Source organism: Carcharodon carcharias, chromosome 19, assembly GCF_017639515.1.
Source record: "Carcharodon carcharias isolate sCarCar2 chromosome 19, sCarCar2.pri, whole genome shotgun sequence".
Taxonomy (NCBI): Eukaryota; Metazoa; Chordata; class Chondrichthyes; order Lamniformes; family Lamnidae; genus Carcharodon; species Carcharodon carcharias.
The window spans coordinates 48,609,139-48,634,425 of record NC_054485.1 but is presented as its reverse complement, the minus strand read 5'-3'; the positions used below and the strand labels follow the sequence as shown (position 1 = coordinate 48,634,425).

The following is a 25,287-nucleotide window of genomic DNA, read 5'->3' as shown; positions in this document are numbered from 1 at the left end:
CGTGAAATAGCGTGCGATAACGTTAGATGAGCGTCCTGACGCCATTGCGCACTCACATGATATTTTGATCAGTGCGTGTGCGCAAAAGTCGGCAGCGTGCCTGACAATTAAGGGCTTGTTAAGACCGTTAAAGGAGCAATTAACAGCAATTTTTCGCTGCCTGTCCAGAGTTACAGTTGGCGGGCGGGTGAATCAGCCAGGCAGCCTTTGCATTTTTGAAGAAACCTCACCCAAGGGTGGGATGAGGTTTCTGAGATTAATTCAAAAAAAGATTAAAGTGTTTGGACAGAATGTTCAGCGTCTGCATGTTGAGGTGCCTCATTCTGAGACCTGCACATTTTTTGAGGATTTTAAATTCTGATTTTATCGATTTTAAACTCGTCAGCTCCCTGCCTTCAGGGAGCTTTCCTTCCGCGCTCCCACGCTGACTTCAGCGCTCGCCCTCCTTCTGCCCCGGCAGCGCTGAGCTTTTCAGCGTGCCTTTCACGCTGGCTGGGCGGTCGTTAATTGGCCATCCAGTGTGAATCTGCGGTCAGCGGCCTGTTCCCCGGTCACCCGCTGACCCTAAAATTCTACAGTATGTAGTTCCAGCATCCCCTCCTGTTCCTTTGGACCCTGGTAGCACCCAGCCCCAGGCTCCTTTGGTCTGTCACCAGCCTCCACCTTCCACTCTCTAGGTGAAGTGTCTCTCAATTCCACCCCCAGGTTACTCTGGTTATGTTCTGGAACGCGGTGCCTGAAAGACCAGGGGAAACAAATTCAATCACTTTCAAGAGGGAATTGGATAAGTACTTGAACTGGATAAATTTTGCAGGGTTACGGGGGAATGCGACTAAATGAATAAACTGCACCAAAAAGCTAGCACAGGCACGCTGGGCCGAATGGCCTCTGCGCGGCGTTGGTGGCGCTGACTAGATGCCCCGGGAGAGGATGGTGGGAAGAGTGGATCCGGGGAAAGACTCACGATCATTACTGACCGCTCAGCTTCTCACTGACAATCGCCGGCCCGCGCCACTACAGTTTAAAATTCAAGTACAGCAAACGAGCCATTCACAGCACAGCCGGTTCATGTAGCCGCCAATCACAGTGCGGCCGGCTGAGGAGTCAGCTAGTCACAATGCAGGCGGTTGAGAAGGCAGCCAATTACAGTGCGGCCAAATGAGGACACAGCCAATCACAGTGCAGCCTGCTGAGGGGACGGTCATTTACCATGCGCTTTTCCCAGGGCAGGGCCACAGCACCCAATCAAGGTTCAATATTGAAAAGCTGAAGTATTTTTTGAGAATTTAAGAGGAACAAAAAAAGCCGAAGAGTCAAATCTACCATTCTATTCTCAGTTTCGATTTAGATATTGGTGGGATAGAAATTGAAATTTTACTATGGGCAATGCATTATGGGACTTGTAGTCCTGAAGCCGTTCGGCGGCGGCGCGCATGCGCGGGTCCTACGCTCTGCGGAATCGGATCCAATTTCGGGCGTTTGAGTGTGTTGTGGTGCAGGTACAGTGTTCCAGACAGGCATTTGGGGTGAAGGCCGATCACTGGAGTTAAAGTCACCGTGGTTGCCACGTGAGCCGGTTGGAACTGGCCAGGGTTAAGCCTGTGTAAGAAAGGGACGGAGCCTGAATGACCTTCTCCCATGTGGGTTTCTCAGGTTCAGTGCAGTGGGATATCTTAACTCGTTTAGCACCCCCCAGGCAGGACACGTTACAGACTGTCAATGTGCAAGTACAGTATAACCGAAAAACTCGAGGAAGTCTTTCAGAGTGTTAGTAGTAAGGGAATGGGGCTCTGTAGGACCAAATCGTGATTGCATTCTCAGTGCACTTTGTTGCTGACAGCAAATTGCATTTATATAGCTTCCAGGAAAACGGCCAAAGGCACTTCACAGGATCATCATCAGACAGAGGTTGATCCTGAGCCACAGATCGAGATTTTTACATAGAAGACTTAAAACTCAGAAATAGGCTTTAAGCAGGAGAGGGAGGCAGAGAGGTTTAAGGAGGAGTCCCAGATCTAGGGGCCAAAACTGTTGCAGAGAGTGATGCTTGGGGAGGCTGAATTTGGAGGTATGCTGAGTTCTTGAAGGATTATAGCCCTAGAAAAGGTTACAGAGTTAATGAGGTTAAGGCAATGGAGGGACTTGAACATAAGGATCAGCATTTAAAGTTTGATATGTTGATGGACTGGATGTAGGTCATTGAACACAGTGAGTGCAAATTAGGATATGGTTAGCAGGGTTTATGGAGTTTGGGAGGCTGGCAGGAGAGCATTGAAATGGTCCAGTCTGGAGGTAATCAAAATGTCTTTGAGGGTTTCAATAACAGACAGGGGCTGAGCCAGATGATATTACAGAGTTGTAAGTAGGTGGCCTTGGCGACGCAGTAGTTATGAGGTAGGGAGCTTAGTTTGGCATCAGGCCACAGAGGTGTGAACGGTCCAGTTTGGTCTGAGACAGTGACTAAGGAAGGTGAAGAAGTCAATGAGTGAGTGAAGTTTGTGGTGGCGGTCTTCCCAGTGTTTAATTGGAGCAAATTGCAACTCATCCAAGATGGGATATCAGGCAAGTAGACTGAGAACTCCAAGGCAGTGGGAGGTTGAGGGAGACTGTGGTGAGGTAGAGCTAGATTTCATCAACATACATGTAGAACCTGTGGTGCTAAGCTGGGATTGCTCTTTCATAGAGCTGGCATAGTGAGCCAAATAGTCTGTGTTGTAATCATATAACGTACTGCTGCCTGTGAACTGGTAAAAAGATTTAAGCCCATCACGCATCCTATCTGCAGATTCAGAACATGCTCCAGAGCTAGACTGCAAAATTCGTTGTCAATCAAAATTTGTTTTGCAAACAGTCTAACAGCAACCTCGACTGCAATGATTTGGTGTGATTGTTTATCTCTGATTGTAAAATTGGATGTGGAGCCTAACAAATAGCAAGGGTAGGATCACTGTGGCTTTGGTTCTGTTCTGATGACCACCCTAACAGAAAGAAAACTTTGAGGGTGAAGCCAGGAGTGCGAGCGTACAAGGTACATGAGTCCAGCAGCTTTAGATTTTCACAAATCACTTCTATTGCTTAACACAAAATATTTTGTTTAAGTTGAATATAAAGATTATGGGCAGAATTTTTCCGTCGGCGATTTGGGGGCGGGGCCCATTCCCTAACACGAAAATAACGCGGGATGATGTCGGGAGGAGCCCGATTTAAACATTCAGGAAGGTGGTGGGACAACGAAACCAGCTGTCTGCCCGCCGACCTGTCAATGGACAATTGAGGCCATTGACAGGGTAGTTAAATCAATTAAAGGCCTTGCCCAACCAACCTTAAGGTTGGTGGGCAGGCCAGGAACCTCAGCAGGCTTCTGAAAAAACATGAAACCTCATCCACCGGCGGGATGAGGTTTCATGACGGTTTTTTTAATATGATATTGAGGTACAGTTTTCATATCTAAAAACTGATGTCCAAAATCTGGACATTTTTTTAAGCTGCCATCACCTGACTTCCCCGCCTCTCTGCTATCTTTGGCCTAACTATAGCTGGAAAGATCTTTGGAGTCGCGCCCACTCCATCACCAACACATCACTGAAGTGCAGTTAGAACCCTGTTTCCATGCACAAATGGGAACAACAGTAATCCCAATACCAAACCTTATGAATCATCACTTCCCATCTTTTGCCAGTTCAATTATCTACGCTTAATCCATATTCTCTGTATTATATTTTGTAGCCAACTTGTTATCTATTCTGATAGTTGTCCCCAACTCAACAGGCTAATCCGGCATGCCCTTAATCTATGTGTCTACTATGCAGTACCTCATTTTAAATGCCTTTTGAAATTTTAAGTATATCACATCTACTGTTTTACCCTTGTACACTCTTTCTGTTACTTCATCAAATAATTCAGTAAGTGCAGTCAAACATGACTTCCCTTTTGAAATCTATGCTAACTATCTTTTATTCTAGTTTAATTTACTAGATATGTTTCTATTACATCTTTGAGTAATGATTCCATTAAATTTCCTACCACTGCCATTAAGCTAACTGGTCTACAGTTCCCTGGACTTCTTTCTCTTTAAATATAGGAATAACATTAGCTATCTGCTAGTCCTCTGGTATTATTATCTTTTCTAATGATTTTTTATATATCTATAATAGTGCCCCTGCTGTCTCTTCCCCGACTTCCTGTAATATGCACAGAAGCAATTCTTTTGGAGCAAGAATTTTATTTTGATTAAGTTGTCAATTGTTTCCTTGCTTTCTGTCATGAGTGACTTATTAAATTTATTGCCATCTTCTAATGCCATGCCTGCCTTGTTAGTATATCTGGTAAATATTGAGCAAAATAGCTATTCAATACTTCTGCCAATTAGATGCACTTACCTGCAAATTTATCTTGTGCATCCCTTATCCCTATCCTGATTGTTCTTTTCTGAAAAAAAACAGCATTTGAAGTTTTGAAGTGCTATACAGACAATTAAGTACTTTTGAAGTGTAATCACTGTTGTAATGTAGGAAATGCGTCAGTCTCTGTCTACATTGCAATCTCCTACAAACAGCTTTGTGATAATGAGCAGATAATCTGTTTTTGTGATGTCGATGGAGAGATAAATATTGACCAGGACACCAGCTTAAACCTGCTTCTCTTCGAAATAGCGCCATTGGGGATCTTTTGCATCCATCTGAGCAGGCAGACAGGACTTCTGTTTAACATTTCATCTAAAAGATAGCATCCCAAAGTGCAGCACTCCCTCAATACTGCACTGGAGTGTCAGCCTTGGTTTTTGTGTTCAAGTCCTGAAGTGGGACTTGAATCCGCAATCTTCTGACTCAGGTGAAGCATGGCTGACATCTAGTCACTAAATCATAATGTTTCTGTAGAATATAATCTGGTGTGGCTGAGTTAGAAAGATGTTTTCTAGTTGGCGCGAGCTTGCTTTTGAGTATCAGGTTGTTTCAAAGTGCTTAACATTCTTTGAAGTGTTTATGGATGTAGCCGCTATTCTGGTGTAGTTTGTACACAGCATTTTTGTGTCAAATTTGTGCAATATTTGCACGGATCCTATAATCCAATTAATTCAATGTTTTAATGACTGGTGACAGCTAAGACGAACAAAAGAACAGAACAGCAGCTCAGTCAGTGCCTGTGGAGAGAACAGAGGAATTAAGTTTTAAATTTTGGTCCTTTTAAGTTAACTGTTTCATCCACTGATGCTGAATGACCAGACATTTGCAGTATCTTCTGTTTGTATTTTAGCATCTATATTTTTAAAATACATAGTTTGCCAAATAAATGAAAGCTAACATGCAGGCAAGCAATTAAAAAGGCAAAAGGTATATTGGCCTTTATTACAAAAGGATTTGAGTATAGGAACAAAGATGTCTTACTGCAATTATATAGAGCCTTGATGAGACACACCTGGAGTATTGTGTGCAGTTTTGGTCTCCATACCTAAGAAAATATATACTTGCAATATAGGGAGCGCAATTAAGAATCATCAAACTAATACCTGGGATGGACGCATTGTCCTATGTGGAAAGATTAAATAGATTGTGCCTTTATTCTCTGGAATTTAGAAGAATGAGAAGTGATCTCATTCAAACATGCAAAATTCCTACAGGGCTCGACAGGGTAGATGCAGGAAGGATGTTTCCCCTGGCTGGGGGGGGAGTTGGGGGAGCGCTAGGATATGGAACACAGTCTCAGAAGAAGGGCAGACCATTTAGGGTTGAGATGATGAGGAATTTCTTCACTCAGAGGGCAGTGAATCTTTGGAATTCTCTTCCCAGAGGGCTGGGGAAACCTAGTCATTGAGTATGTTCAAGACTGAGATCGGTGGAGTTCTACATATTAAGAACATCAAGAGATACAGGGATAATGCAGGAAAATGGTTTTGAAGTAGATCAGACATCATTGGATGGCTGAGCAGGCATGAAGGCTGAATGGCCTACTCCTGCTCCTATTTCTTATGTTCTTATTAACATATTTTTAAAAATAAATTTTAATAAGTTGATCACGTACAAATGAAGCATGCCCTTTATCTGTTTTATTTCACAGGATTTTTTATTTTATTGTTTGGATTTATTATCTTGTGATTCTCGATTACTGTAGGTTTCTATAACAAACTAATGGCTCAGAGACAAGCGGTGCTGGCTGTTCATCAAGCCCTCAAGAAGTGTTTCCAGGTCATTGAGCAGCAACAAAATTCATGGGAAAGTACACTGACAGAATGCCTTCCCCTCCTGAGCTCACTGAGTAACCTGGCGGAGCAACTCCAGGCATGCAACAACGTGGTGCTTAAGAATACTCCCTTTCAAGAATTCCCTGATCTGCAACTCCGTCTGAAGTACAAACTCACCCAGGCTATTGAAATCAGTTTGGAAAAGCTCGGTGAAAAAATGTAGGCTCCGACATCATTCACCTATTGATAATTAAGCCTGAAGTGCCATCTTGGGAGATTTATTTGTACAAGCATTGACTTATTGCTGAAATCAGGCTAGATCTAATGTTAGATAAATTTATGGGCATTTCATTTTTGTGGGAAAGCTGATGGCATCTGCAGGAAAGCTGGCCTAAAAGGGGGTTAGTGGGCCCAAAATTCTCCAGAACAAGAACAAAATTACTGCTGTTTTCCTGGGTTCTCAGTTGTTGAATCTTGCGTTCGTCAAATTGACATGTTGGCTTTGGAGAATAGAAGACTTGCTAGCTCAGGCATTCTCTGAGTTGAATAATCCCAGGTCATGTATTGCACATGTAAAGCCGCCCCTACTTTGTGGCAGTGATGTGCCTATTTCCCAACTTCAGAAGAGTGCATTTCCTACTTGCCATCTGCTTACTGCACCCCTGCACCACCACCACCGCCCCTCCCCACCCCCAAACCCCCCCAATATCTTGTCAATTTGATGCGTATTAATATCCAGTTTGGGCGATTTTGTGAGGTGACAACTCCCTCCCCCCAATACTGTTTAAGAAATGGCTTGTGATAGCACAGAGAGAAAGGTCACTGGATATGGCCTCAGGTCAGAAATGGGGCTCAGCATTCCCCACTAAGGAGGCTCTGCACTAATAGTCCGATGTCATTAAACCATTCCTTCTAATGTCTCCAAGCAAGAATGATGTAATTCGCAATTTTGTTTTAAAGTAAACAAGAACAAAAAGATCTCCAGGTGACCACAATATAAAGAGAGTTTTGATAGTGAGCCACAATTTCAATGTAGTTCTACTGCCTTAAAAAAAACACATAGAAAAGCTAAAAAAAAAAACCCACTGAAAAGCTGAAATTTCCCTCAGGCAGCTCCAACAACACTTGAGATACTACACCATCCAAGACAAAGCAGCCTGCTTGATAGGCACCCCTTCCACAAACATTCACTCCCTCCACCTCCAACAATGAACAGTGGTAGCAGTGTGTACCAGCTACATGATGCACTGCAGAAACTCACCAAGGCTCCTTAGCACCTTCCAAACCCACGACCCCTACCATCTAGAAGGACAAGGGTAGCAGACTCATGGGACTGCCACCACCTGGAAGTTCCCCTCCCAGCCACTCACCATCCTGACTTGGAAATATATCGCTGTTACTTCACTGTCACTGAGTCTAAATCCTGGAACTCCCTCCCCAGTGGCACTGTGGGTGTACCTACACCACATGACAGCAGCAGTTCAAGAAGGCAGCTTACCACCACCATCTCAAAGACAATTAGGGATGGGCAATAAATGTTGGCCTAACCAACAATGTCCACATCCTGTAAATTAATAAAAAAACATACATTTATTATGTTCCCAAATTTGATTCATTTATTTTATTTACATTTTTGTCCCCTTGAGGATAATTACGACTTTCGCTGATAGTGTAATTTCTGAAAATCAAGGGAGATGTAAGATGGGTATCTGATCTAATACTACCTCCCATTTTACCCCTCCCAACTCCCCCTTCATGTTTTATAGGGCACTGCCTCATGCCAGGTTTTACTTCCACAGGAACTGGGCACTCTTCAATATTTGGCCCAAGTGAGGTTAAACAATCGGTTTTCGTGTGTTTTTCAACTTGTCTTCAATGTACACTGATTAAGATTCACTTAAGGAATGGGAGCCTTGTTTACTTTCTTCCCTCTCCAGCAATGTGATGCTGAGGCCAGTTACAGGGGGCCCACTGACATGACAGAGAGGTCAGCTAGCTCCATACAGTTTGAGAATTTGAATGGGAATGTGTCTTTTGGTTTGTATGGGAGTGCTGTCCCAGATCATATTGGTGAAACTTCATCTTGAAACCTTATGCACTTTAGTTACAAATTCATAGTTATTGTAAATTTCACCTGGCTTGTCGAACTATCTCCACTCCAAATAATGTGGTGTTATTAACTTTGGTTTGGTTTGGATTAACTGTTGCCTTCTTGTTAATTCTCTTGTTGTTTAATCTCTGAAAGAGCATCCATACAATTCAAAGGTTCAGAAGAGGAATGGAAGGTAAAAGCGAAGAAAATAAAACATCTTCTAATATTAAGACATCTTGTTGAGAAGTAACCTCCATTTACCTGGTACCTTATCATATCTCTGGGACATCCATATCAAATAAGTTACATTTGAAGTGCAGTGGTGGTCAACCAAATGGGTGCGCTAGGCTTCACAAATACCAAATTATATGACAAGCAGTCTGTTTTTGGTGGTTGGCTTGGGAACTGGTAAGACTCACTGTTCAAATTGTCTGTAGGCTATTAAATCAAACTCAGTTGAACATCCAATCTAAAAGACAGCACCCTGTGAAAGTGCAGCATTCCCTTAGTTTCAGCCTAGACGGTGTTCAAATACTGAAGTGGGCCTTGAACCCACAACCTTCTGACTTTGAGGTAAAAGTGCCAACAACTGAACCAAGCTGATTTGCCTGTCAGAACTACTAGGATAAATTATTTAACTATGTAAATTCACTGTGCACAAAAACAATGTTGAAGCTGAATTGGAAATTCATAATTTTTATGAGTGACTCCAGAAGACTAAAATGAACTTGCAGTGCCGTGGAATCAGGCTTAAGCTGTGGTAGTTGTTACATTTCTAATTGAGATTTCACAGAGAGCCAGGGAGTAATATCCCATGTGGCTGTAATTTGAATTTGTTTGGTAATTAATCTTGATTGAACTAATGCTGTTCTTTTCCAACATCTGTCAAGGAGTGCTTTGCAAAAGGTACGGGACACAACGAATAACCAAGTGACAGTGTGCTTCCAAATGTATGAACAACATGCTGATGCCATTGGTTTGACTGCAGTCCTTGAGCGCTCATGTCTCTGTCCTTCTGTGGCAGACATGTTGGAATGGCTTCAAAATATCCAGCGGTTTTACAGATGCCAGTATCCTTAACGTTGGCCCTTGTGCCTACAGGGCATCCCTCCTGGCTGGTGTCACTCTGCGGTAAATTCACAGGAAATGTAGGATCAGTGATGTGGCAATTCTATACTGTTCCTTAAGATAGAAGGGTTGGCATCCTAACAAGTGTAATTGCAGAGGATTGAATGCGTGTTGCGAGGGGAAAGGGTGCTGTGGGGGTGGGCAGTGGTGGGGGAGTGGTGGGGGTTGGTGGGTGGTGTGGAGTTAGGGGTTGTAGGAAGTGCAGGCAAGTGGGATGATGGTGGGAGCAGAGGGAATGAACATATGACTTAGGAGCAGGAGTAGACCACTTGACCCTTTGAGCCTGCTCTGCCATTCAATAAGATCATGGCTGATCTGATTATAATCTCAACCCCACATTCCCGCCTACTCCTGATAACCTTTCACCCCCTTGTTAATCAAGAACCTATCTAGTCCTGCCTTAAAAATATTCAAAGATTCTGCTTCCATTGCCTTTTGCGGAAGAGAGTTCCAAAAACTCACGACCCTCACAGAAAACAAGTCTCCTCATCTCTGTCTTAAATGAGCGACCCCTTGTTTTTGAACAGCGACCCCTAGTTTTAGATTCTCCCACAAGAGGAAACGTCCCCTCCACATCTACCCTGTCAAGACCCCTCTGGATCTTAAAGGTTTCAATCAAGTCACCTCTTACTCTTCTAAACTCCAGTGGATACAAACCTAACATGCCCAACCTTTCCTCATAAGACAACCCGCCCTTCTCTGAACATGCTTCTAATCCATTTACATCTTTCCTTAAATAAGGAGACCAATAGTGTACACTGTACTCCAGATGTGGTCCCACAAATGCCCTGTGCAAGTGAGGTATAACCTCCCCATTTTTGTCATCAATTCCCCTCCGAATGAATGATAACATTCTATTAGCTTTCCTAATAATTTGCTGTACCTGCATACTAATCTTTTGCGATTCATCCACCAGGACACCCAGATCCCTCTGCATCTCAGAGCTCTGCAGTCTATCACCATTTAGATAATATGCTTCTTTTTTGTTCTTCCGGACAAAATGTGCGCCTTGAATTCAGTAATAGTAAGACCACCAAGTCTTACAGGTTTCTTACGAAAATAAATTAAATCTTTATTAATAGAAGAAATGATTATAAGTAAATACATAAATCTACAAATATCTACAAATTACTGCTATGATAACTTCTAAATCTCCTAATTAATCTAACTCTTAGTTACACTTTTATTAAGGCAACAGTAAGACGCACAGATTTTAAAAGACCCAGGCAAAGAAACACGATACCCTGAACAATCCAATTCAAAGTGAGTTTTCTTAACTTCAGTTCTTTGTAGGCAGCAGCTTGAGGCTTAGATGCTGGAGGTTTTCACACTTGTTAGATCTTAAAATGCCTATTCTTACACACCGCCTTCTCTCCTTTATACATATTTTCTCCTTTGAATGCAAATTCCCATTTTTTCACTATGGGCATCATTCGCCTCCCCCCCCCCCCCCCTCCCCTTCCCCTTTGTCGGGGAGAGGGGGGGGGGTGGGTTGTGCAGGTGCGGGTGGGCGGATTTCTGATCGGCAGCCCCAGTCAGGGGCGTGCTGCCATTTTATGTAAGCGGGCCAATTAAAGCCCGCCCAGCGTGACATCTGTCCGGAAGCGCTGTGCGCTCCCTGTCCGGGCGGGGGTGGAGGGGAATTCCTTGAGTTGGGAGCGCACTATTTCGTGCATGTGCACGAAAGAGCGCACAGATCTCCCTGAGGCAAAGTGCTGCCTCAGGGAGCTTGGCTCAAGTTTGAAAATTTTATTAAAGGGGGAAAAAATATTCCTGACTTGTCCCCTCATGTGACACTGTCACATGAGCAGGGATGTGTCAAATACTTAAAAATTTTATATACTTTTTAAATCCCTCATGAAACCTCATCCCGCCTGTGGATGAGGTTTAATGTTTTTTCTGAAGGCTGCCTGGGCTGTTTGCCTGCCCGCTAACTTTAAGAGTGAACGGGCAGGTCCATTAACTGGGTTAATTACTTTTTAAAGGCCTTAAGTGGCCATTGACAGTCGGCTGCTCGCCCACTGAGCTGAAACTCTATATGATGTGCAGTGACGTCAAGACACACACCCAACATCACTGCGTGTCATTTTACCCATCGGTGAGCAGGCCCCGCCCTCCACCCGCCGATAGAAAAATGCTGCCCTATGTCTTTGGACCTTACCTTTCTAACACTAAAAAAATCTATCATAGTACCAATTTTACCAGTAATCTTTGGGAAAAATAAACATACTGGGCAGAATTTTTTGCCTGTCGGGCGGGTGGGCCCGACCCAATCTCTGGTGGGCGGGGAGCCGATCCCTGCCGGAGAAGCGGGCCCCACCGCCATTTTACGTGGGTGGGCCAATTAAGGCCTGCCCAGCGTGCCATCCAACGGGAAGCGCTATGTGTCCCCTGTGTGCGGGGGGGTGGGGGGATTCCCCAAATGTGAGAGTGCGCTCTTTCGCGCATGAGCACATCTCCCTAAGGCGGGTTTTTCCAGCTAATTCTGTTTTTGTTTTGGATTTCCAGCATCCGCAGTTTTTTTGTTTTTATCTCTGTGTTTAATTGACTGCCACTGCTCTTCAAGAAATGCCCACCTCCTTGAAGAAGTTCTGTTCTTTTGTGCGACAAGATTTCCGTTCCTCTCTTTTGCCTTGCTCACCTTCATTGCTTTCCATTTCCCTCCTGGTGTTTGACAAGGTGTTTACTAAAACCCGCTTTCACAGCCATATCTCCTTTCTCAGTGACTGTCTCCGTCTCCGACTTACCCCATGTGGATTTCAACTGAAATTCCACCCCTCATGTTTCGAACCCACCCAGGATTACAGGTATCTCCGGGACATAAAACGTCTCTTGGACTGCTGTTCCTGTCACATTCTGAAATCCACACTCAGTGCCATGCGCCGCCATATGAACACACTCGACCTCTCCCTCCAGCAGCACCGCCGTACCCCTTTTCAAAGCTGCGCGTGCCCCCAGTTTCATTTTATTCTTTGGCTCATCCGACGCTTCAACAAGAAACTTTTTCTCTTTCTCTCAAGTGCTAAGGAACGCAAGCTCCAACAACTCATCGACACCAACACCCATCTAGGACCCTCCACCCCTGCCCGTCCCTCCGTCCCCACCCCATCTTCCAATCCCAGCCCCAGCCGTGTATTCACTATACCCCCTGACCTTCCCCTCTCCAATGCTGAATGTTCAGTGCTCAGCAAAGGACTTAGTTTCATACCCTTACGCCCTCACCTCAATGAATTTCGGGCTCGGCATGATGCTGAACTCTTCTTCCACCGTCTTCGTCTCCGAGCTCACTTCTTTGGGCAGGAGTCCTCTCCCAGTTCAACGGATCCTTTTACCCATCTCCAATATTCTCCCTCCACCTGGACCCCTCCCTCTGGATTCTTACCTTCTCTTGATCTTTTCACTGAGAACTGTCGGAGCGACATTAGTCGCCTCAATTTCTCTGCTCCTCTCACCCATTCTAACCTGTCTCTCTCTGAACTTACTGCACTCCATTCTCTCAGGTGCAACCCTGAAATTGTCATCAAACCCGCTGACAACGGTGCTGTTGTTGTCTGGCGCACTGACCTCTACCTCGCGGAGGCTGAGCGTCAACTCGCAGACACTTCCTCCTACCTCTCCCTGGACCATGACCCCACCACTGAACATCAAGCCATTGTTTCCAGGACTGTCACTGACCTCATCTCCTCTGGGGATGTCCCTCCCACAGCTTCCAACCTGATAGTCGCCCAACCTTGGACGGCCCGCTTCTATCTCCTACCCAAAATCCACAAACAGAACTGCCCCGGTAGACCGATCGTCTCAGCTTGCTCCTGCCCCACAGAACTCATTTCTCGTTATCTTGGCTCCCTTCTCTCTCCCCTTGTCCAGTCCCTTCCCACCTACATCCGTGATTCCTCTGACACCTTACGTCACATCAACAATTTCCAGTTCCCTGGCCCCAACCGCTTCCTCTTCACCATGGATGTCCAATCCCTCTACACCTCCATCCCCCACCAGGATGGTGTGAGGGCCCTTAGCTTCTTCCTCGAACAGAGGCCCGAACAATCCCCATCCACCACTACTCTCCTCCGTCTGGCTGAACTTGTTCTCACGCTGAACAATTTCTCCTTCAACTCCTCTCACTTCCTCGAAATAAAAGGTGTGGCTATGGGTACCCGCATGGGCCCCAGCTATGCCTGTCTCTTTATGGGGTATGTGGAACATTCCTTGTTGCAGTCCTACTCCGGCCCCCTTCCACAACTCTGTCTCCGGTACATCGATGATTACTTCGGTGCTGCTTCATGCTCTCGTCGGGACTTGGAAAAATTTATTAATTTTGCTTCCAATCTCCACCCCTCCATCATTTTCACGTGGTCCATCTCTGACACTTCCCTTCCCTTCCTTGACCTCTCTGTCTCAATCTCTGGTGATAGACTGTCCACCAATATCCATTACAAACCCACCGACTCCCACAGCTACCTCGACTACAGCTCCTCACACCCTGCTTCCTGTAAGGACTCCATCCCATTCTCTCAGTTCCTTCGCCTCCGTCGCATCTGTTCCGATGATGCTACCTTCAAAAACAATTCCTCTGACATGTCCTCCTTCTTCCTTAACCGAGGTTTTCCACCCACAGTCGTTGACAGGGCCCTCGACCGTGTCCGGCCCATCTCCCGCGCATCCGCCCTCACGCCTTCTCCTCCCTCTCATAAACATGATAGGGTCCCCCTTGTCCTCACTTATCACCCCACCAGCCTCCGCATTCAAAGGATCATCCTCCGCCATTTCCGCCAACTCCAGCATGATGCCACCACTAAACATATTTTCCCTTCACCCCCCCACCGGCATTCCGTAGGGATCGCTCCCTCCGGGACACCCTGGTCCACTCCTCCATCACCCCCTACTCCTCAACCCCCTCCTATGGCACCACCCCATGCCCACGCAAAAGATTCAACACCTGCCCCTTCACTTCCTCTCTCCTCACCGTCCAAGGGCCCAAACACTCCTTTCAAGTGAAGCAGCATTTCACTTGCATTTCCCCAACTTAGTCTACTGCATTCGTTGCTCCCAATGTGGTCTCCTCTACATTGGAGAGACCAAACGTAAACTGGGTGACCGCTTTGCAGAACACCTGCGGTCTGTCCGCAAGAATGATCCAAACCTCCCTGTCGCTTGCCATTTTAACAGTCCACCCTGCTGTCTTGCCCACATGTCTGTCCTTGGCTTGCTGCATTGTTCCAGTGAAGCCCAACACAAACTGGAGGAACAACACCTCATCTTCCGACTAGACACTTTACAGCCTTCCGGACTGAATATTGAATTCAACAACTTTAGCTCGTGAGCTCCCTCCCCCATCCCCACCCCCTTTCTGTTTCCCCCTTCCTTTTTTTTCCAATAAATTATATAGTTTTTTCTTTTCCCACCTATTTCCATTATTTTTAAATATTTTAAAATCTTTTATGCTCTCCCCACCCCCACTAGAGCTATACCTTGAGTGCCCTACCATCCATTCTTAATTAGCACATTCGTTTAGATAATATCACCAACTTTAACACCTATGTGTTCTTTTGTTCTATTGTTGTTGACATCTTTTGATGATCTGCTTCTATCACTGCTTGTTTGTCCCTACAACCACACCACCCCCCTCCACCTCTCTCTCTCTCTATCTCTCCGCCCCCCACACACACACCTTAAACCAGCTTATATTTCAACTCTTTCTTGGACTCGAACTCAAGTTCTGTCGAAGGTTCATGAGGACTCGAAACGTCAACTCTTTTCTTCTCCGCCGATGCTGCCAGACCTGCTGAGTTTCTCCAGGTAATTCTGTTTTTGTTTTGGATTTCCAGCATCCACAGTTTTTTTGTTTTTATCCCTAAGGCTAAGCGCTGTCTCAGGGAGATCACTGACAGTTCTAAAAACATTAAAAATAGAAAAAAAAATCCTTAACATGTCCCCCTCACATGAGATGGGACATGTTCATAATTTACACTAAAACTTTATTAAACTTTTTAAATCCCTACATGAAACCTCATCCTGCCGCTGAATGAGGTTTAATGATTTTTCTATTCTCCGCCGAGGCTCCTGGCCTGCTCGTCAACCTTAAGGTTGGACAGGCAGATCCTTTAATTGTTTTAATGATCCTGTCAATGGCCCCAATTGGCCATTGACAGGTCGGCGGGCCCACAGCTGATTTTGCTGTGCCTCCGCCTTCCTGAAAGTTTAAATGGAGCGGGGTGACATCGGGGGTTCTGCCCAATGTCATGCCACATCATTTTACGCGTCGACGAGTGGGCCCCGCCCCCTGCTCGCCGACAGCAAAATGCAGCCCACTGTTTCTTAAATTCTGGTTAGGTGAAACATTTCACCCCACCTTTGAATTCAGGCTAGTCTAGTTTATTTAAAATGCAAATGTTCCCTTTACACCTATGTTTACCTACTTAACATTTCAAACCTAGCTCATCTTCTGTTACAGCGAAGCCTTCAGACCAGCTACCTTTAATTCAATTAATCACACACGGACATAGACCCATAGACACGGACCCTACTATTACTCTACAATAAATTCCAATATCCAGGCTTGGGTTGAAAAGTGGCAAATAACATTCGCACCACACAAGTGTCAGGCAATGACCATCTCCAACAAGAGAGAATCTAACCACCGCCCCTTGACACTCAATGGCATTGCAATCATTAAACCCCCACTATCAACATCCTGGTGGTTACCATTGCCCAGAAACTGAAGTGTACTAGCTATATGCATACTATGGCTACAAGAGCAGGTCAGAGGCCAGGAATCCTCCGAAAAGTAACTCGCCTCCTGCCTCTCTAAGCCTGTCCATCATCTACAAGGCACAAGTCAGGAGCGTGGTGGAATACTCCCCTCTTGTCTGGATGAGTGCAGCTCCCACAACATTCAGGAAGCTTGACACCATCCAGGACTAAGCAGCCCACTTGATTGGCGCCACATGCATAAACATTCACTCCCTCCACCACCAACTCACAGTAGCAGCATGTGTACCATCTACAAGATGCACTGCAGGAATTCACTAAGACTCCTTAGACAGCAGCTTCCAAACCCATGACCACTACCATCTAGAAGGACAAGGGCAGCAGATAGATGGGAACGCCATCACCTGGAAGTTCCCCTCCAAGTCACCATTCTGACTTGGAAATATATTGCTGTTCCTTCACTATCGCTGGGTCAAAATCCTAGAACTCCCTTCCTAACAGCACTGTGAGAATACCTACACCACATGGACTGCAGCAGTTCAAGAAGGCAGCTCACCATCACCTTCTCAAGGGCAATTAGGGATGGGCAATAAATGCTAACCCAGCCAGTGAAGCCCACATCCTGTGAATGAATAGAAAAAAAAACATGAAAATTATTATATCTCCCTGACGCCTAGCTATCTTTGTGTCGTCAGCAAATTTAGCAAATGTACCTTCGGTTCCTTCATCCAAGTCATTTATATGAATTGTAAAAAGTTGAGGCCCCAGCACTGATTCCTGTGGCACACCACTCGTTACATCTTGCCAGCTAGAAAAAAACCCATTTATGCCTACTCTGTTTCCTGTTAGCTAGCCAATCTTCTATCCATGCCAATATGTTACCCCCTATACAATGAGCTTTTATTTTCTGCAATAACCTTTGATGTGGCACCTTATCAAATGCCTCTGGAAATCTAAGTGCCATACCTCAATTCCACTTCTTCCACAGCACTCCAAAGAACTCAAATAAATTGGTTAAACTTGATTTCCCTTTCACAAAACCATGTTGACTCTGTCTGATTGTTCTAATTGCCCTGCTATGATATATTTAATAATAGCTTCTAATATTTTCCCTATGACAGATGTTAGGCTAACTGGCCTGTAGTTTCCTGCTTTCTGTCTCCCTGTGAATTAAGGAGTTACATTTGCTATTTTCCAATCTAATGGAGCCTTCCCTGAATCTAGGGAATTTTGGAAAATTAAAAGTAGTGCATCAACTATCTCACTTCTTTTAAGACCCTAGGATAAAGTCCATCAGGACCCGGGGATTTGTCAACCTGCAGCCCCAACAATTTGCTCAATCCCACTTCCATGGTGATTGTAATTTTCCTGAGCTTCTCCCTCCCTTCCATTTCCTGATTTACAGCTATTTCTGGGATGTTACTTGTATCCCCTATAGTGAAGACTGATGCAAAATACCTGTTCAATTCATCTACCATCTCCTTAATTTGCATTATTAATCCCCCAGATTTACATTCTATAGGACCAGTGCTCACTTTGTTAACCCTTCTTATTTAAATATCTATAGAAACTTACTATCCATCTTTATATTTCAACCTAGCCTTCTCTCGTACTCTAATTTTTCCCTCCTTATTCATCTTTTTGTCATTCTTTGCTGTTCTTTATATTCTGTCCAATCTTCTGACCTGTTACACATCTTTCTGTAATTATATGCTTTTTCTTTAAGTTTGATGCTATCTTTTAACTTTTTTTACTTAGCCACAGATGGTGGGTCTTCCCCTTGGGATTTTTCTTTCTCATTGGAATGCTTGTGAGCCAGCAGCTCCCTGTGTGAGATGGAGGTGGGCGGGCAGACGTGAGTCATCGATACAAAGTACTTTCCTACTAGTTTGCGAATTGCAGTAAATGAGAATCAGGTCTTCCATTCTGGGAGACTTCTAGATAATCCAAGAGGGTTGTCTAGCCTGTATTGGGCCTTGCTCACATTGTCTGCCCTTTCAACTCCTTTCTGTGGAATCCCCTTCTCTGCTGTACTATTGGTGGCAGAACATTCAGCTGTCTTGCATCCACATTTAAACTTTGGGATGGAAGTGTGAACACTCCAGGACGACAACTGGAGTTCTATGTTTGTCAGAGGATTCCCGATTAGTAGTTTAAAGGGGCTCACATCAGAATCAGGGCCCTCTGGCCTTGCAGCAGTAGGGCTGAATGAACGTGCTGCAGCCACAGTGACTATGGTAACAGGGCTCTGGATTACTGCCCTTCCGCCCACATTTTCAAGGCATTGCCCTGTTTTTGCCAGGAGGTAGGCCTGAAAATGAACCCATCTTTTCTGAAATTCCTTCCCTTGCCATGTCTCTCCCCACCTCCAATCACCTTATTGCCACGCTTTCAGCCGTCTCCCTTGATTTTCCATAATATCCATACCGGACCTCCAGTTGTTGGTATGTGTTAATAGAGTAAAGGTGCTATATAATTGTAAGTTCTTGGTTGTAGAAGATTAAGGGCACTGACAGTGAAAGATCCATCTGACCCTTGAAATGCTTGTCACTTTATCACTGTGCATTGATTAACAACCATGCAAGATATCTATCGAGGAAACTCTTACTTCAGAGTATCAATCCTGATAATCTGCCAAATCTTCGGGCTCTCCCCCAATCCTGGAGCAGTGTGTTGGAACAGATGGATCAGGACTTGGTTCGAGGTAATTTGTAGTCACTTTTTCATTCTCCTGTTCACACCTTGCCTGGACCATTTCCTCCGGCAGATTAAAAGAATGGCAATTTGGGCAGGTTACTGCTTCTGGAAGCTGTGGAACTATAAACCAGTTAGCACCTTTTGAGAGGCAAAGGAAGACAAGAAGCAAAGTTGGGAGAAGGGACAGGAGGGGGAAAAAAGTTTAAATTTGAAACCTTGAGTCAGTACCACAGAGTAATGCTTTTATTTGAGTCATTTGAAGAAGGATGTCATTGAAAAAAATCTGGAAATCAAATAACTGCAGGCCAGCCAGTGATGGGTAAGGGTTTAGAATTAGTAAACAGACAAAAAAAAATCAATAGACACTTGGAGAAGTTTGAATTAATTAAGCAGAGCCAGCACAGACTTTTAAAAGGCAATTATGCTGGAATAATCTAATTGTATTTTTTGATGAGGTAGCAGAGAAGATCAATGAAGGGAATGGAATGGATGTTATCTGTGTGGATTTTGAAAAATGTTTGATAAAGTACCACATAAAAGGCTTGTTAACAAAATTGAGGTTCATGGAAAAGGAGGGTTATTGTCAGCTTGGATAAAAAATTGGCAGAAGGACATATAACAGTAAATCATGGTAAATGGTTGTCTTTTAACTGGAGGGTGGTAGACAGTGGTGTTCCCCAGGGTGAATGTTAGGACCACTACTTTTGTTGATATATCTGAATGACTTGGATATTAGAATATAGGGTAAAATTTAAAGCTTCTGAAGATACCAAACTTAAAGGTGTGGAATACAGTGGCGATGATATCAATCATCTGCAAAAGGACGTAGGCTAGCAGAATGGGTAGACAAGTGGCGGATGGAATTTAATGCAGAGGAATGTGAGGTGATACATTTTGGCAGATGGAATAGGGAGAGGCAATATAGACTTAATGGCATAATTCTAAAGAGTGTGCAGGGTCAGAAGGAACTGGGGTTAATGTGCATAGATCTTTGATGTGAGAACATATTGAGAGGTTGTTAGCAAAGCATATGAGACCTTGGGCTTCATAAATAGAGATATTGGAAATAAAAAGTTAAAAAGGGAAGTTATGTTGGACCTGCATAAAGCTCTAGTTAAGACACAACTAGAGTATTGCATCCAGTTCTGGTCACCACACTTAAGGAAGGATGTGAGGGCACTTGAGAGGGCGCAGAGCAGATTAACCAGAATGGAAGACCAAGAAAAGCTGTTCCCAAAAGCTCACAATACAAGGACCAGGGGACACAGATTTAAGGGCAAGATCTCTTGGGCAAGAGATGCAGGGGGAATGTGAGGAAGAGCTTTTTTACACTGAGATTGTTAACTTGCTGCCTCTATAGGTGATGAAAATGGAAATAATCAATGATTTTAAAAGGAAATTGGATAGGTAGTTGAAGGAAATAAATTGGCAGGGCTACAGGGACTAGCATGGGCCTAATGACCTCCTTCTGTGCCATAATGACTCTCTGACTCTACCCAAAGCTGGTATCAGTAAAATAGACCATGAAGTTGTTAGGTCATTGTAAAAAACAATCCGACTAATATGCTTTAAGAAGGAAACATGTCATCCTTATTCAGGACTGGCCCATATGTGACTCCACTTCCACAACAGTGTGATTAATGATTAACTCTTAACTGTCTTCTGAAGTGGTCCAGCAAGCCACTCAGTTAAAACAGTAGAGATTGGCAATAAATGACACCCTTGCCAATGATGCCCACATCCTGAAAATGAAAACAAAATCAGTAGCACAAACCATATTATTAAATTTGAATTGCTAGAACTTGCTTTTATACTTGTAAGCATGAAAGTTTTACTTGTCTGTGGTACTCGAAGGATCACTGATGTTGCATCTTTGTTTTAATGGTGCAGATACTCTACTAAAAGTGACATACTTCGTGGAAGCTCGCCAAGGCTCCTAGCATGGCTGCACATTTTGCTGGAACTGCCAGGATTTCGATTTCTATTTGAAGCCATATGTTCTGAAAAGGGACAATTCACCACATCCCAATGTGGAATGTTGTTCAGGGGTGGTTTCCCCTACCCTGTGCACACTGTGAATGTGGCCGAAACTAATCCTCAAGAACGGGCTTAATTGGTATTTTTACCTCATTTTCAGCCTCTAGAAAGGAAAGCCCATTCCTTTGCTGATAACACTAAGCTTTGATAAGGTTTTAGGATGTGGGGGGATGTAAGCTTGCCCATTCAACCTTGAAGGCGGCAAGTCAATGTGGCTCTGAGATATGGAGATAAGTACAAAAGGGGCCTCTTCAGCAGTTGTTCTGTAAGTAACTCACTAGTATGTTACCTCATTGTGTCTAAAATCCCGTGGTGCCTTCGTCTGTAAAATGAGGCTAAGCAGTCACATGATAGATGCTGAAGTCCTCTATTGGTTACAGTTTAAAAGGATAACATACCATGAGGTTAATCGATTATTATAGTTTGATTGTGTGTAAACTAAGTTTAAACTAATACTTAAATATAAATTTCCTTACACATTCCCCATCTTGAGGCTAAAATGCTTAGGTATTTGATGCCTCACATAACAATTCTATCATTGTTTTTTCAGAGCAGCTCAGCTCAAATCAATGGTGTGCCTCCGAAACCTCTGGCTGAGGTGTCTCAGGTAGCAGAGTATCAGTATTATCCTGGTAATTGTCACTATTTGTACTAGGACAAATATTGTGGACAGAGTTCTTAACCATGGGTGTTGGCCTACATTTAAAATAATTTCCCACCAGTGTCAGGCTCCTAATTCTCTTAATTCCTCATTTTTTTTCCTCATTGTTTTGTTGCATCTTTATCAAGTGATTCTGAGATGTAGTAGTTCTTTCTACTATGGACCTCAAATTTAAAGATAGAGGGCGTATAAGGTGTCCTAACTGAACTTTTAGTGCTTCCTCTTGCGTCCCAAAATTAACTCAGAGTTTGGTGATGTTATGTACAGGTACTGGAAACAGAATACTATCCCCAATACGTCTGATCTATGTAGGTTTAAAACAGAATGTGGGTTTCAAAATAGGACACCATTTTGCTCCATGCTTCATGTGCAGGGTGTTAGTTGTGACACAGTAAATTCACATTTGTAAATATAAATAGTTAGCATGTTCCTCTTCCCACCGTTGAATGTTCATCTCACAATTTGGTGAAACTTGACCTAAGGTAAACCCACGAGCTGATTTCCCAGAGTCCCTAACATCACACTGGCAGATGTAAATGTCTTGTCTTCTGAGCAACACTCAAGATTGGACTATCTCAAGTGTCGTTGCATTGTATTAATATAGCTGGGTGGGATGCATAAGAGACATGAATGTGCTGCTTCAGAATTCCTATAGATTCTATTCTGAATGTCTCCCATCAGGTTTCCTCATGTGGGCATGGTAACCACAGGGCCACAGGTACCAAGCCCCAGTGTGCCTGACTTCCCTTTACTAACTACGAAAGCCTACTTGTCAAGCTCTCTTAATGTCACCGTAACCCATGAACCATTTACTAATCCTGCTACCATTTATAAAAGATTGTATTAGACCATTTTCCACGATATTAAGTTCATTCATTAATTCTTATGAGGATCAAATGTCATTTCAAACTTGAGTGAGTCATTGAAAAAAAATCCCAATTTCCACAGGACAATTCCTTACTCCTTCACTCCTTGTCCCATTATTGTTCTTGATCACTCTTGCTTTTCTCTAGCCCTTGAGTGGGGTGATCTGCACAAAAAAAAATCAAATTTTATTTTTGTAAGATTTCAGTTTCCTGTTCCCATAACTTGTGTTAGAATTCATTTTCCACTGTAACTAAATAATATCAGCTTAGATTTATGCTCCTTTCAGTCTGACACTAACTTTACTTGTGACTTGGTGGGATTTAGGGAAACAGATAGATTTACTTTATGGTCAGACACACAAGCAGCTGCTGTGTCATCTCACTGAAAGGGGTGCTCGCCTTCTCTCTTTTCAGCATGGACCAGTACCTGTTGCCTGTATGGTTAAAGTTTCAAATGAACAAAATTGGAATTTAAATTCAAATGGCACCTGGAACTTACAATATCCCTTTTCAATTAAATTATGGGTGACATCATGTTCTAACATATTGGAGCCCCAGCCCAGTGCAGCAGTGGTCTGCCCAGTCATTTACAGTAAATTGATTATTTTCAAAACATAAATGCTAGCAGCCTCTTTTAAGTGGTTTCTACTTGGTTTGCAATCAGAACAAATTCACTGAAGAATTGTTGCCTCCTTGATCTAATATCCCCACAATTTGCTAGTGATGATTGCGTATTCTAGCCAGATTAATTGCTGCAATAAATAAAACAGTGATTACCATAATCCTATATATATGTAGTTAAAAGCATACAGAATTATCATTTAAAATGTGATTTGAAATAGATTTATTTATAAACCAGAATAAGTATATTAAACTTGGTATCTCAACTGTATTGCTCTGGTAAGGCTGTGTCCAGCAGAATGTGAGGGGACAATGGAGTGGAAAGTTGCCTCACACAGTGCCCCTGAGAGATTAAAGTGTCATAGAAAGATGTGGAAGCAAAGGTCCTGAAAATACTGACGGAGCCTGGCAGTGGGAGTGGGGGCTTGGGGGAGGGAGGGGGTTGGGGGTTACAAAGCAAATTGGAGGGGAACTCACACCTGCCCCATTGCCTGTGACCCTAATCCATCCAAAACCATGTGATGGGTGTCGATACTGTTGATGGTGCAACTAGGGCACCCGTCTGAGTCGGGTAAGTGGATTCAATATGGCATGTGGCCACAACATAAAAGGACCCTGGCAATCTTAAGTTCAGTTTCTTTATGCCACCAACAGATTACTCTAGTTAAAAGCAGCATTTGAAATTTTAAATTCTTCAACCCCCTGCTCCCAAAGCTCAAGGAATACCCAACATCAAGGATGCACAAGCATCCCTGCGCCACAACATTGCTCAGGGCCTTAATGAGGAAAATGGTAAACTGCTCATTCACATTACATTGTGATACACCTGTCCATTGTGGCTGGACACTTTATATACAGACCCATCAAAGTGGCAAGATTTCTTGGACAGGGGGATGGGGGGTGAGGGATTAGGTGTGGGGTCGTGTAAAGGGAGAGAATCCTTTTGTGGCTTCAGGCTCTGTCCCAAACACCCCCTCTCTCTGCCATTGCAATTTGGAAAACCAAACCTCTGACCTTAGGAATATTGGAGGCACTGTCCCTGGTGTAGTGGAGAAAACAGGAGATACAAGTGAATTGCACAAAATTGTTGCATGGTGCAGTGTATATATATATATATCACAAGGAAGAAGGGTAACAAAGCAAGTTAGTCTGCAATAAAATCAAATTATGTATCATAAAAAGGTTTAATATATTTAGTGAAATAGGTTTATAAATAAATTATTTTAAATGATAATTCTGTATGCTTTTTACTACATAGGTATAGGATTATGGTAATCACTTTTATTTATTGCAGCAATTAATCTGGTTAGAATACACAATCATCACTAGCAAATTGTGGGGACATTAGGTCAAGGCGGCAACCATTCTTCAGTGAATTTGTTTTGATTGCAAACCAAGTAGAAACCACTTAAAAGAGGCTGCTGGCATTTATGTTTTTAAAATAATCAATTTACTGTAACTGGATGTGTGCCTAGGTGAGTCTTGGGAAGTCAGTTCTTTGATTTGACAGCATTTTGAAGGATGCTTTGTTGACTGACGTAAATGCTGGACTGGAAAAAGACCAGCTGGCCATGAGACAGATGGTCCTTACCCCACCTGGAGCCAGGTAATCTCCTGGGAGAGGTGAAAAACCAGTTAAAAATCCAGGCCAATTAGAGTGGAGGGAGTTGGCAGGGAGGATTGGGGTAGGGGGTGGTTAGAGGTGGGTGGAGAATTTGTTAAATTTCTCTCTGCCCCTTTTAGGCGATTTAAAACCAGCCCAGGAGAATCACCTTGACCTTGATTTATATTGCAAGATACCTTGTTCTTGTACAATGTAATCTCAGTCCCAGCCAGAAATGGAGCCAGCTGTCTGCTGAAGCAAGATGTATAATAAATCAGTATTCACTGCATCACAGGTTAAATGGAAAGGAGAGGGGATATATTTGTAATTTAGCTGGTACACCTCTCTAGTTCTTCTGGGTCCATTGAGATAGAGATCAGCAACTGGAGACTCCTGACAATAAGCCAAAGCTTGTATGTGTGTATTGTAGGTTTAGACCAGAGTTATTAGAAGTCTCATCCATTATTTTTAATCCAAGAAGGAAATTTAATTAAAAAATGCTGTGTTCAAATGAAATCTGTGACACTGATTTTCTACCAATTTAATTTTTGCCTTTTAATAAACCTGAATCTAGTTTACAGCCTGATTCACATTGCCTGGTATTTATTCTCCTGTTTCTTGAAGGCTAGTAGAGGGCTCTGCCAGTTGGGGCATTGCAAGCTGTCAGAAATGATCCCTGCTACAAGGCACACCATC

At 43.6% G+C, this 25,287-nt stretch overlaps 1 protein-coding gene across 2 annotated transcripts; it reads left to right on the top strand.

Moving 5' to 3' along the window:
- Positions 1–1,447: 1,447 nt before the first annotated feature.
- On the top strand, positions 1,448–22,968 carry c19h1orf109 (c19h1orf109 homolog (H. sapiens)). 2 transcript variants are annotated; one of them, XM_041212175.1, is made up of 5 exons: positions 1,448–1,499; positions 6,109–6,397; positions 9,161–9,340; positions 18,692–18,810; positions 20,694–22,968. In XM_041212175.1, exons 2-5 carry the CDS (start codon positions 6,126–6,128, stop codon positions 20,741–20,743), a joined length of 621 nt encoding a protein of 206 aa, XP_041068109.1. In that variant the 5' UTR covers positions 1,448–1,499; positions 6,109–6,125; the 3' UTR covers positions 20,744–22,968. The 2 variants fall into 2 exon arrangements, with proteins under 2 accessions (XP_041068109.1, XP_041068108.1); XM_041212174.1 differs by lacking the exon at positions 1,448–1,499 and adding an exon at positions 1,526–3,028.
- The last annotated feature ends 2,319 nt before the right edge of the window (positions 22,969–25,287 follow it).